The following is an 11,775-nucleotide window of genomic DNA, read 5'->3' on the forward strand; positions in this document are numbered from 1 at the left end:
CCCGATTTCTACATCGCTGCTATTAGAGATTTCAAGATGATCTAGGATGGCAAATTTTTTGATATGGAGAGGAAGTAGTTGTCTTTGTTTCTGTGGTTAAACTCTCCTTTTTTGCTGTAATTTGAACTTTTTAGCTGTTTTTGTGTTGTTGGGCTGATTTACTGCCCTGTTGGTGCGGATTTTTGGAATATCCATAACTAAATCGGCAAGTGCACTTGGTCGTCCAAGTAATAACTCAGGTAAGTGAGGGTCGATCCCACGAGGACTGAGGAACTGAGCAACAATATTCAATTGATGGGCTTAGTTAGGCGAGCAGAAAAGGTTGTTTGGGTGGGTTTTGAAAGCATTAAACAATAAATCAAGAGTAAAGAAAGCAAGTAAGTGCGTTTGGTGTATAAATCAATGAGAAAAATAGTTAAGATATCGGAGATGTTTATTTTTTTGGATTAAGGTTTCTTACCAACTATTTTAATAATGCAAGATTTATTTCATGGCAAACTGTAATTAACTAAACCCTAATCTCTTAGTGATTTAGTTTCCTCTAAACTTCATCAACTACCAATCTCTTGGTCACTTGATTAAAACAGAAGAATAATAGTCTTAATCCATAGAAATAAACAGAGCTCCTAACCTTAATCAAGAAGGATTAGTGACTCATGGCTTACAGAAGAAAACTAGGATTCTGAAAAGTGCGGAAGAGCCAAGATCTGAAGGTCCGAAGATCACCCTTAAAGGGTGAATCTTTTCCCTTCTATATCTAATCTAATTTGATTTAAAAATAAAATAAAATATTAAATCCTAAAACTAAAAGATATTGTTTGTAAATAAAAGTTACAAAAAAAAAATAAAAGATAACTAATAGAAACTAAATCCACTAAAGATGCTCTAAAAGAGTGGGCTTCAACTCGGGCTGCCTGGCACTAAACGCCAGGTGGGCGTTTAGTGCCCATAAGGGGGCAGAAACGTCCCTGGTTGTGAAGCTTGCTGGCGCTAAACTCTACCTTGGCGTTTAGCGCCCAAAGGGGGTGCTTCAACTTTCCTCTTTTTAACTCAAAACTCTGCCAACTTGCTCCGAATTTCACCTGAAATCACAAAAATACCAGAAAAACTCAAAGTAGCATCCAAAGGGGGACTTTTGCATTAAAATAATATAAAACTTAATAATTTCTAACTAAAAACAACTAGAAACTAAAGGGAAAAAGGGTACAAGATGCTCACGCATCATAACACCAAACTTAAACTGTTGTTTGTCCTCAAGCAACTAAAACAGTATAGGGCAAAGAAAAAAAAAGAGAAAAACACTCAAGCCTTGAGTGTTTCTTTAAGCTCATGTCTAAGTACTGAGTGGGGCTAATGACACTCTAACTTTGAATAGGTTTGGCATCTCACTATCCTTTGAAGTTCAGAAGTATTGATAACCTTCAGTTCTAGAACTCGGATGATATTATGGATTCTCTTCTTTATGCTCTAGATCCTTGAACACAACTGTTTCTTCTCTTTTCTTGGTGCTTTGCACCTTGAGCCTAGCCATAACTTTAAGTGTTTTGTTTTCAAGCTTAACTTGATACAAAAACAAAACAAGCACTTAACTGAGGAACTCCTTGAATTCTAATTTTTCTTTTAATTTCTCTCAGTCAGTGGTGCTCAGAGCCTTTGGCATACTCTGTACTTGCATTTGGTCACAACTCTTAGTGTTTTGTCTCAAGGGTTACTTGACACATTCCACCACAAGCATATGGTTAGGAAAAACCACTCTTTTGAGTTTTAGATTAATTTTGACCCTCCTAACCATTGATGCACAGAGCTTTGAACCTTTTTCTCTTTTAAACTTATTTTTCTCTTTGTTGTCTTTTTGCTTCAAGGATCAATGTTTTACTCAATTAGAGAATTCATAATACTTCTCTAAGTTGTTGTACCTTAAGAACCAACATTCTTAACTTCAAGATCAAATATGCACTGTTTATTCATACATTCAGGAATTAAAGAACATGCCCCCACATCAAAGTAACTAGAAAAACTCATAATATATAACTCAAGCCTCATGCATTTTGTTATTTCTTTTCCTTTCAAATTTTTCTTTAAACTCAGTGAGCAATACATGAGACATCTTTTAGAGAAAACATAAGATAACAAAATAATTAACTAAACTAGAAAGACACAAAAGACTCTGACAATCATGCAAAGACTCAAATATACCTCTGACAACTAAATTTTTAAAAAATTTAAGACCAGTCTAATATAACAGTCTAGCTATATATTCAAGTAATTTTGACAACCAAGTCCAACTAAATTGCCTTAAACTCAACAAAAATTACTTTTATTACACAAGTGTGTACACAACGCATTTCAATAATGCAAACATGTCCTTCTTCGTCTTCGTCTTCATCTTTGCATTCTTCCTTCTTCTTTGCTTTCCTCCTTCTTCGTCTTTGCATTCCTTCTTCTTCTTCGTGTTCTTCCTTTTTTTTTCTTCACCTTCCTCCTTCTTATTCTTATTCACGTGTTTTCTCTCGATCGTCATTTTTTTTATTGCTGCTATTGTTGTTGCATTTTTCTTTTCCTCCTTTTAATTGATATCATTTGAATCCAGAAATGAATTCGATATATTTTTGTTGATAATTGAGTCTTTTTGACAGCTTGATCAAAATTGAATTGATTTCAGTTCATTTGTGAATTAATTGAAGTTCACTTGATGCTACTTATAAGTATTGACCAAATTTTTTATTCCTTAAGTAATTTCGGTTCATTTCTTAGTTTAATTGAAGTTCATTTGGATCCAGAAATAAATTGTATATATTTTTGTTGATGATTGAGTCTTTTTTACTGCTTGTTCAAAATTGAACTAATTTTGGTTCATTTGTGTGTTAATTGATGTTCACCTGATGCTGATAAGTATTGAGCAAATTTTTTATTCCTTAAGTAATTTCGGTTCATTTCTTAGTTTATTTGAGGTTCATTTGGATCCAGAAATGAATTCGATGTGTTTTTGTTGATGATTGAGTCCTTTTTACTGCTTGTTCAAAACTGAATTAATTGAATGGAATGGAGTAGAATCTAATGCAATTGAATAAAGTGATAATAAATAATTTCATTCTTCTTTGCTAAAAAATTTGGTGAATACTTACCAGCAGTATCAAGTGAACCTCAATTAGTACACAAATGAACCGAAATTAGTTCAGATTTGAACAAACAGTAAAAAAGACTCGATTATTAACAAAAACATATCGAATTCATTTTTGGATCCAAATGAACCTCAATTAAACTAAGAAATGAAACGAAATTACTTACAAAATAAAAAATTTGGTCAATACTTATCAGCAGCATCAAGTGAACCTCACTTAACACACAAATAAACCAAAATAAACTAAGAAATGAACTGAAATTATTTAATGATGGCATAGAGAAAATCAAAACCAATAAAGATATTTGCAAAATGTTAGTGTTATTGGTGATGACGCTAACGAAAGAGAAAGGTAACGAAAAAGGAAAAGAAAAAGAAAAAAACGCAACATCGAGAGAGAAGGAGGATGAGGAAGAGGAGAAGGAGGAGGGAAGAAGAGGAACCTGCTTGCGTAAATTTAGAAGAAAAAGAAAAAAAAGAAAAATTTTGCTATTTACATTAAAAGTGGGAACTTGTTTACATTTAAACGTCAGCTACGTATAAATAATGCGTGGATGTAAAAAAAAATTATAACAATTTAGTTGGACTTAATTAGTGAAATCACTTAAATGCAGAACATTATTGTTAATATAATATCTACAAAAGTTGATTAGGTCACACATTATACACAAATTACAAAATCATACAACCGATTTACATTAAAATAATAAGCACATATAAAACACTATAACAATCACGTAATATTAGTTTTCAAACAATTTATTTATGTGAGAACCCTTTTTTCAATTGAAACACGAGTTAATTAAAATAATATACCTGTCAATGTATGGGGTAATAAGGCTTTCTACAACCAATGATTGTGTTCACAGTTTTACTTTTTCGTTTTTTAGTATACTATCAAGAAAATGACGTTCGTACTTCATGCCTCTAACTCTAAAGTGAAAAATTGGACCGTATTACTAGAAAGGACAATTTTAGAAAGACCCAATACAATGAATACAATAAGATTTTAGGTAATTTGCTTTTCAGTATATTTATAGATCCATCAAGTATTGTTATAGATATCAACATAAATATGTCATTATTATCACAATTTATATATTGTAAATGATAAATATGATGAGATGTTCATGAAAAATAAACTTATAATCATAACAGCAGAGATGATACTTTGATATGAAAGACCCTAACCAAAGTTCATAAACTTGAGTACACGATTGGCCAATAAGATCAAATAGCATAGCAAATAAAGCTTCTGCCTCGTGTTATATATATATATATATACAGGAAGTTGACTATTAGCACTTGCATGTGTGTTACATAGTATAAGGCACACCATGCCATTGGATCAAAAACCTTTAGATCACACATGATGATCATATTTACACATATTTTCAAAATAGAAAAAGAACATATCTTTCTATTAGCTTAATTTTATCAAGTAAAAAGGTGTGTTTTTGTTTTTAGTGATTCCATTTCACTGTGAACCTTGTTAGGCAGAAGCATAATACAGCATGAATAATTTCCCTTCTAGAACTCCAAAACTGTAGTTTGGGAAGAAGCTGCAACAGAATAGCTTCTGGCATTTCCAAAAGAGAAACCAAACATGCCACAGGTATACTATATCTGGGGCTTACTACCTCGTGTAAGCAACAGGTTTTTCATCTCTCTGTAGCCATGAAACTCTTCCAATGCATCAGTTGTTGTTTTCCTTGTTGCTGAGAGCCCGGAAGACATCATGCTTGCTGGCACTGGTGCTTCTAGAGCCTGATTCATGTCTTGAATGTTGTTAGCATTCCAGGTTTCGGGGCGTGTGCTGTGTGACAAGTGTTCAGAAGTAGAGAAATCTTGCCGGAGAGGTGGTGCTTTCTTCAGCATACGTACAAGCGCACCAACAGCAGCATCCTGGGACTTTCTGATGGGAAGGAATCCTCCAGCTTCAAATGCCTCAGCCATATGACCATGATCAAATGATTCCGCCCTGGTTATGCACAAGGGTTCATGTTAACATCAGAAAAACAGAACTACGCCCGAGATATTTAGAGTCACCCACAACTTTAAAAAAGCCAAGGAAAACAACTCAGATTACATATTATATATTAGAAAATTTACAATTGTTTAAAATATGATTCATTGTCAGGAGATCATACATGACCTAGTAATTTGAGAGCCTACGAAAGTTAGGTTTTGAATGAAATATCGAATCTAATGACTGAATGGACACTGCTATGCACCCAAGGGAAGTGGAGAACCCACCCTCTAAACCTAGCAGTCAAGGAGAGGAAAGGGGGAAGAGGGGTGGGGACAACCCCCTTCCGGTCTCCCTGACTAGTAAATACCAAATACAGTATACAACACTACTCGAAGTGGTATTTTGCACTTCACACACTGTACTCAGTGATACATCACTAACCCTATTCCCAAGTCAGAAACCTTCGCAGGTAGTCTCAGACTTTTACATTTAGGGTTTCGTCGTCACTTGAGACGCTGGTTTATGGTCATCGCTCTTTATCTCGTCGCTCTCCCAAATGGGCTAAATCTCAGTCAACAGCCCATTCATACAGAGGGGTGCGAATGAAAATATGTATAAATTTAGGTGTCATAATACTATATGCAGTAGTGTATAGGCAATGTTGTAAAATACCTAAAGACCTGACACCAAAGCAAAAACTTGTGTCAGTGGTCACCGGTGCATCCTTCTCCTCAATTGGACCGGTGCAGGCTATTACTCGCCATTAATATATTTGTAAATGATAAATATGATGTTCATAAAAATTAGACTTATAATAACAGCAGAGATGATACTTTGATATGAAAGACCCTTACCAAAGTTCATAAACTGAGTACACGATTGGCCAATAAGATCAAATAGCATAGCAAATAAAGCTTCTGCCTCGTGTTATATATATATATATATACAGGAAGTTGACTATTAGCACTTGCATGTGTGTTACATAGTATAAGGCACACCATGCCATTGGATCAAAAACCTTTAGATCACACATGATGATCATATTTACACATATTTTCAAAATAGAAAAAGAACATATCTTTCTATTAGCTTAATTTTATCAAGTAAAAAGGTGTGTTTTTGTTTTTAGTGATTCCATTTCACTGTGAACCTTGTTAGGCAGAAGCATAATAGAGCATGTATAATTTCCCTTCTTGAACTCCAAAACTGTAGTTTGGGAAGAGGCTGAACAGAAGAGCTTCTGCCATTTCCAAAAGAGAAACCAAACATGCCACAGGTATACTATATCTGGGGCTTACTACCTCGTGTAAGCAACAGGTTTTTCATCTCTCTGTAGCCATGAAACTCTTCCAATGCATCAGTTGTTGTTTTCCTTGTTGCTGAGAGCCCGGAAGACATCATGCTTGCTGGCACTGGTGCTTCTAGAGCCTGATTCATGTCTTGAATGTTGTTAGCATTCCAGGTTTCGGGGCGTGTGCTGTGTGACAAGTGTTCAGAAGTAGAGAAATCTTGCCGGAGAGGTGGTGCTTTCTTCAGCATACGTACAAGCGCACCAACAGCAGCATCCTGGGACTTTCTGATGGGAAGGAATCCTCCAGCTTCAAATGCCTCAGCCATATGACCATGATCAAATGATTCCGCCCTGGTTATGCACAAGGGTTCATGTTAACATCAGAAAAACAGAACTACGCCCGAGATATTTAGAGTCACCCACAACTTTAAAAAAGCCAAGGAAAACAACTCAGATTACATATTATATATTAGAAAATTTACAATTGTTTAAAATATGATTCATTGTCAGGAGATCATACATGACCTAGTAATTTGAGAGCCTACGAAAGTTAGGTTTTGAATGAAATATCGAATCTAATGACTGAATGGACACTGCTATGCACCCAAGGGAAGTGGAGAACCCACCCTCTAAACCTAGCAGTCAAGGAGAGGAAAGGGGGAAGAGGGGTGGGGACAACCCCCTTCCGGTCTCCCTGACTAGTAAATACAGTATACAGTATACAACACTACTCGAAGTGGTATTTTGCACTTCACACACTGTACTCAGTGATACATCACTAACCCTATTCCCAAACCTTCGCACACACCATTAAAGCCATTAAAGGGAGAAAATCAGAACCAGAAAGCTGATTAATTCAAAATATACATATACCACAAGAATCTATTCTGGAATAGATAGCATTCAATACTGAATGCGGATTAAAAGAAACAATGTCAAAGATGAGACAAGAACATACATTTATAGTGAATGAACAGGTTGGATGAACCAATGTTGAATTGAGTTATTTAAAAATGATGAGACACCATTAAAGGGAGAAAATCAGAACCAGAAAGCTGATTAATTCAAAATATACATATACCACAAGAATCTATTCTGGAATAGATAGCATTCAATACTGAATGCGGATTAAAAGAAACAATGTCAAAGATGAGACAGAATAAACAAGAACATACAGTGCATCTAAGTCATTTCAGTATCTACTCATTGATATATAATCTTAAAAATATGTGTACAATTTGAAGGAGCAAGTGGACAGATCAAGAGGAAAAGAAGATGCAAAGTTTTTCTCCACAAGCAGTGATGTTCACCAATTTATAATAATAACTACTTTTAATACTACTTTCTTTTTTCTTTTTTTTTCTCTCTTACCTATAATTCGATCTTTTCCATTTTAGCTCAATGGACAACAATTAGTTGAGCTCAAAATCATAGTTACCAAGCATGCAGTATGGATCCATGTACATCCTATGCTGTTCATACTGGTATTTGGATTGTCATTTTTCTAATGCTTATAACACAACTATTTAGGGAGGGAATCCAGCATCCAAAATACAGTGTGGGAACTACATTATGCAGGATTGTTGAGAGAACCCAAAATTCTGCTCAAATTTATTAGGTTGTTATGTATTATTACTTTATTAGTACTATGTTTCACATAGCATATACTTTGAAATCCAATCCACTGAGAACCTAATAGTATTACCCTAGACTTTCCTGGACCAAACATGACCTTCCAATTGCATGTAGTTCTCCTGCTCAATTGAGTTACCCTCGTTATATAGTGATTATGCTATTTTCTTTACAAATTCAAACAACATTATTGGAACCGTAAGCTACTTGACAAAGCAAATATCTTGTGTATGAGATTGGCAAATAAGGAAGCATAAATCTGAGCAAATTCACAAAGTACCTGCTGCCTGGATCTGTCAGATCATCATCATCGACGTCAAAGGGGCAAGAAAAATCAGTTTCATCAAAATCATCCTGATAAGACCTACTTGAGCTTTGTGGTGAACTGCAAGCTGATATCTTGATTCCAGAGTATTTCCGAGGTTCATCTTTTCCAAGAGGAAACAACTGCAAAAGGCATAGCGGCCTATTAACAAATCCAATATGTTCGAACCAACGAAAAAGTTCATATGGTTAGTATGCAGCATACCTTCTCAGCTGTTGCACCTGTTTGCATTGTGTTCACACCTCTATCGTTCTTAGAAACACACCTTAAACCTCTAAGTGGAGGAGTTGATGGCAAATTATGCCTGTTAGTGTTGGGGTATCCAGGGGAAATTGCAGCTTCAGCATTAGGTATGCTGACCGGAGCACTTTCAGATCGTAAAAGTGGTTTAGATGGTAATGACCCGGGATAGTATATTGAAGGTGATGGAGAGGGATAACACTCATCAAAACCTGAATTCTTCTTCTGAAACAAGGACATCTCAGTTGGATGAGGGGGCAAACTTGAAGGTGGTAAACGCCGAGAACTTGCATTAGATATAGACGTGTGAGATTCTGAATATGTTGGTGAAGGTGAATAAGTAATGGAAGGAGGTGAGGCTCTCCAATGGTCGTGACTCCAACTATGTCGCCTCAAAAATGGCAATGACGAAGGAGAGCCATGTGATGGCAATCCAGACGGGTACCTCCTCAATGGATCTGGCAATGGACTGCCAACATAGTCAGTTATAACTTGCGGGGACAACGGAGTTGAAGGTTCAGAGCTCACATCCGATGCAGATGGGCGATACATCACCGAAAGGCACAGCCTACCAGAAGAAGCATCCACAGGGGTGAACCCAAATTTCATCATTTCTGCTTCCTCTTTACGGGTGAAGGGCTCACAAAAGGAAGATACCCGGTGAGCAAGAGTAAAGGGACGAATCTGTGCAGACGAATTTAGCTCTCTGAAAATTTTATAGGCAGGTAGAAGTCGAACAGTGGCATACAAGGACCTCAGAAGTAAAGTTGATTTCTTATACAAGGCATGCAAAGAAACATTACTTGACCTCCTAGTACCAGAACTAGAATCCCTTGTCTTCCTGCTCTCATACTGAACCACCCATCTCTCTACAATCTTTTCAGTGTTTGTGTCAAGTCCCAATTCTTCCTGATCGGTATTCCAGCTGAAAGGGTATCTTTCCTTGAGTGAAGAACTCCTAGGAAAAACCCTTTTGGGGGATAAACTCATGGGGTCCCAGCCAAGAGGCTTTTGCACTAAAATAACATCAATGACTATAAAGTCAAGATTGTTGCGGCGCAAGAGGTCAATGTTATCTATGGCGGCAGGGCAATCACGAAGAGCCAAATTGAACCATTTATCCCTGGGGCGCACGCTGGGGGAGGAGGAAGATGAGGAACATGGAGAGGAGATAGCTTGATCAAGACAGGAACTACGTGAGGAGACAGAAAGTGCCCTTGATTCAAGTATTATATGAATGCTTTTGGCAAAGAACTCTGTTATAATTTGTTCCATCTTTGCAGCTTCCGAGTGTGAGGATGCCATTGAATATGCACCCCACAAGATTAACACTACTACGTTGTTGGGGCAATTAAACAAACACAACAACGACAAAAAAACAGCAACACAGTTTTAAACACAATTATAAAATTTGAGAAAGCAATAATAAATAAATAAATTGCGAAAGAAAATAGAATTTACCTGAATCCTTGGCGACAAGAGAAGAGAAGAGTAGAGTAGAGTTTCCCCTTCCCTTATCTTGAATTGAATTTGGAAGAGAGAGTATTAAGGAGTGGACCCCTCTCTGAATACACTTTACTAGTTTTAGTTTACTTACTCCATCATCACACTTTCACTCTCACTCCCTTCTGTTTCTGTATTGTTTTGTGAATAATATTCAACGACCACATTCTAATTACAAGATAATAGTATAATACAGATAAATCTTGTCTTTTGGGATGTTCACAAGTCATAACAAATATCTAAATTAAAAAAAGATAAGATAAGAATCAATTAAAATTCGGTGAACAGAATAAACTAACGACTATTTTTATAATTAAAAATTATTAATTATATTCGGTTAAATTCTAATCAAATTTTAATAAAATTTCATATTTTCAGATTTTTAATTTTACTAGTTTAATAGTGGATCATAGATACATATATTTTGTCATTTTTTTTTTGAAAGTAGGAGCTCAACACAAAGTGGAGCGAGGACATAACTAAATAAAAATAAAATACAAAGCAGTAACCAACTAGACCTACTGATCTAACCCTTTGTCATCTCCGGCATTGCCATCAACAACTAAAGGGGTCAGCACCTAACCACTCAGTGTAGCTCTGAATAGACAAGTTGATAATCTCCTCAACTTCTTTTTCTTTATTCTGAAAAATTCTCCGGTTTCGTTCCAGCCAGATGTTCCATATAATGGCACAAAAGCACACCATCCAACTCTTGCGCTCCTCCTTTTTACTTGATGCCTCCGTCCAACTCTGGAAATGCTCCTTGACTGTACCCGGGTATATCCATTGCACGCCAACATGAGATATCCAAGCACACCAGACCTGCCAAGAGAAATTACAGCCAAGAAACAGGTGGTAATCATTTTCATCGCTTATTTTACATAAGGCACATAGAGAATCTTCTTGGCTAATAACCCCGAACCGACGCAATCTCTCCTTCGTATTGACCCTGCCAATCAAGCCAAACTAAACAAATAACTCCACCCTAGGAGGGACAAGTCCTTTCCAAATTGACCTAGTGAAGCTGTAGCTTGAGATATCCTCTGGAGCCATTTCTACCTGCAACACCTGCACAAATGAATTAGTAGAAAAAATACCCTGCTTATCATATTTCCACACAACTCTATCCTCTCTCCCAAGCGCAAGTTTAACTATTCTCAAGGTGTTATGAAGCTGGTTCACTAGATCCAACTCCCATTGGAACAGCTCACGCCTCCATTGAAAGTTCCATATCCAAGTTAACCCATCCCAGAACAAATATTATATAGCACAAATATTTTTTTCTACATTTTATGTGGAGATTCAGGGTGTTAAGGTATGTGAATATGTTTATAGTACAAGATAAGAATTAGGGGATTTTATGATTTAAGATACATGTTTAAGGTAATACAATATCTGCAAGTATGCTTGGTTCATAAATTTCAATGAGCAATGCATTGTTGTATTGCTGAAGGTAGTGTTTCTTGTACGTAGCTTTTGATAAGTGAAATTTACATCCTGTTTGAAAAAAAATTTATGATATAAAATTAAATTAAATTCTATCTAAAATTAAATTTTAATCAGAATTAAATTAAATTCTAGTATTTAGAATAAATTAGTAACACTTATAATTATTTCTTATTTTAACAGATAATATTTTAAAATTAAATAAATTATTTGTAAAGTTTATGATTTTAAATTAAATTAAGATA

At 35.7% G+C, this 11,775-nt stretch overlaps 1 protein-coding gene across 2 annotated transcripts; it reads right to left on the reverse strand.

The window, feature by feature from the left end:
* LOC107630970 (autophagy-related protein 13b) lies at window positions 5,981-10,221 on the reverse strand. Of its 2 annotated transcripts, none has more exons than XM_016334267.2 (4): window positions 10,043-10,221; window positions 8,546-9,912; window positions 8,297-8,463; window positions 5,981-6,735 (listed from the first exon to the last, which is right to left on the reverse strand). In XM_016334267.2, the coding sequence occupies exons 2-4, from the start codon at window positions 9,884-9,886 to the stop codon at window positions 6,375-6,377; spliced, it is 1,869 nt and encodes a 622-aa protein (XP_016189753.1). In that variant the 5' UTR covers window positions 9,887-9,912; window positions 10,043-10,221; the 3' UTR covers window positions 5,981-6,374. The 2 variants fall into 2 exon arrangements, with proteins under 2 accessions (XP_016189753.1, XP_016189752.1); XM_016334266.2 differs by having other exon boundaries at window positions 8,546-9,915.

The sequence above is a fragment of the Arachis ipaensis genome, chromosome B03 (assembly GCF_000816755.2).
Source record: "Arachis ipaensis cultivar K30076 chromosome B03, Araip1.1, whole genome shotgun sequence".
NCBI classification, from domain to species: Eukaryota; Viridiplantae; Streptophyta; class Magnoliopsida; order Fabales; family Fabaceae; genus Arachis; species Arachis ipaensis.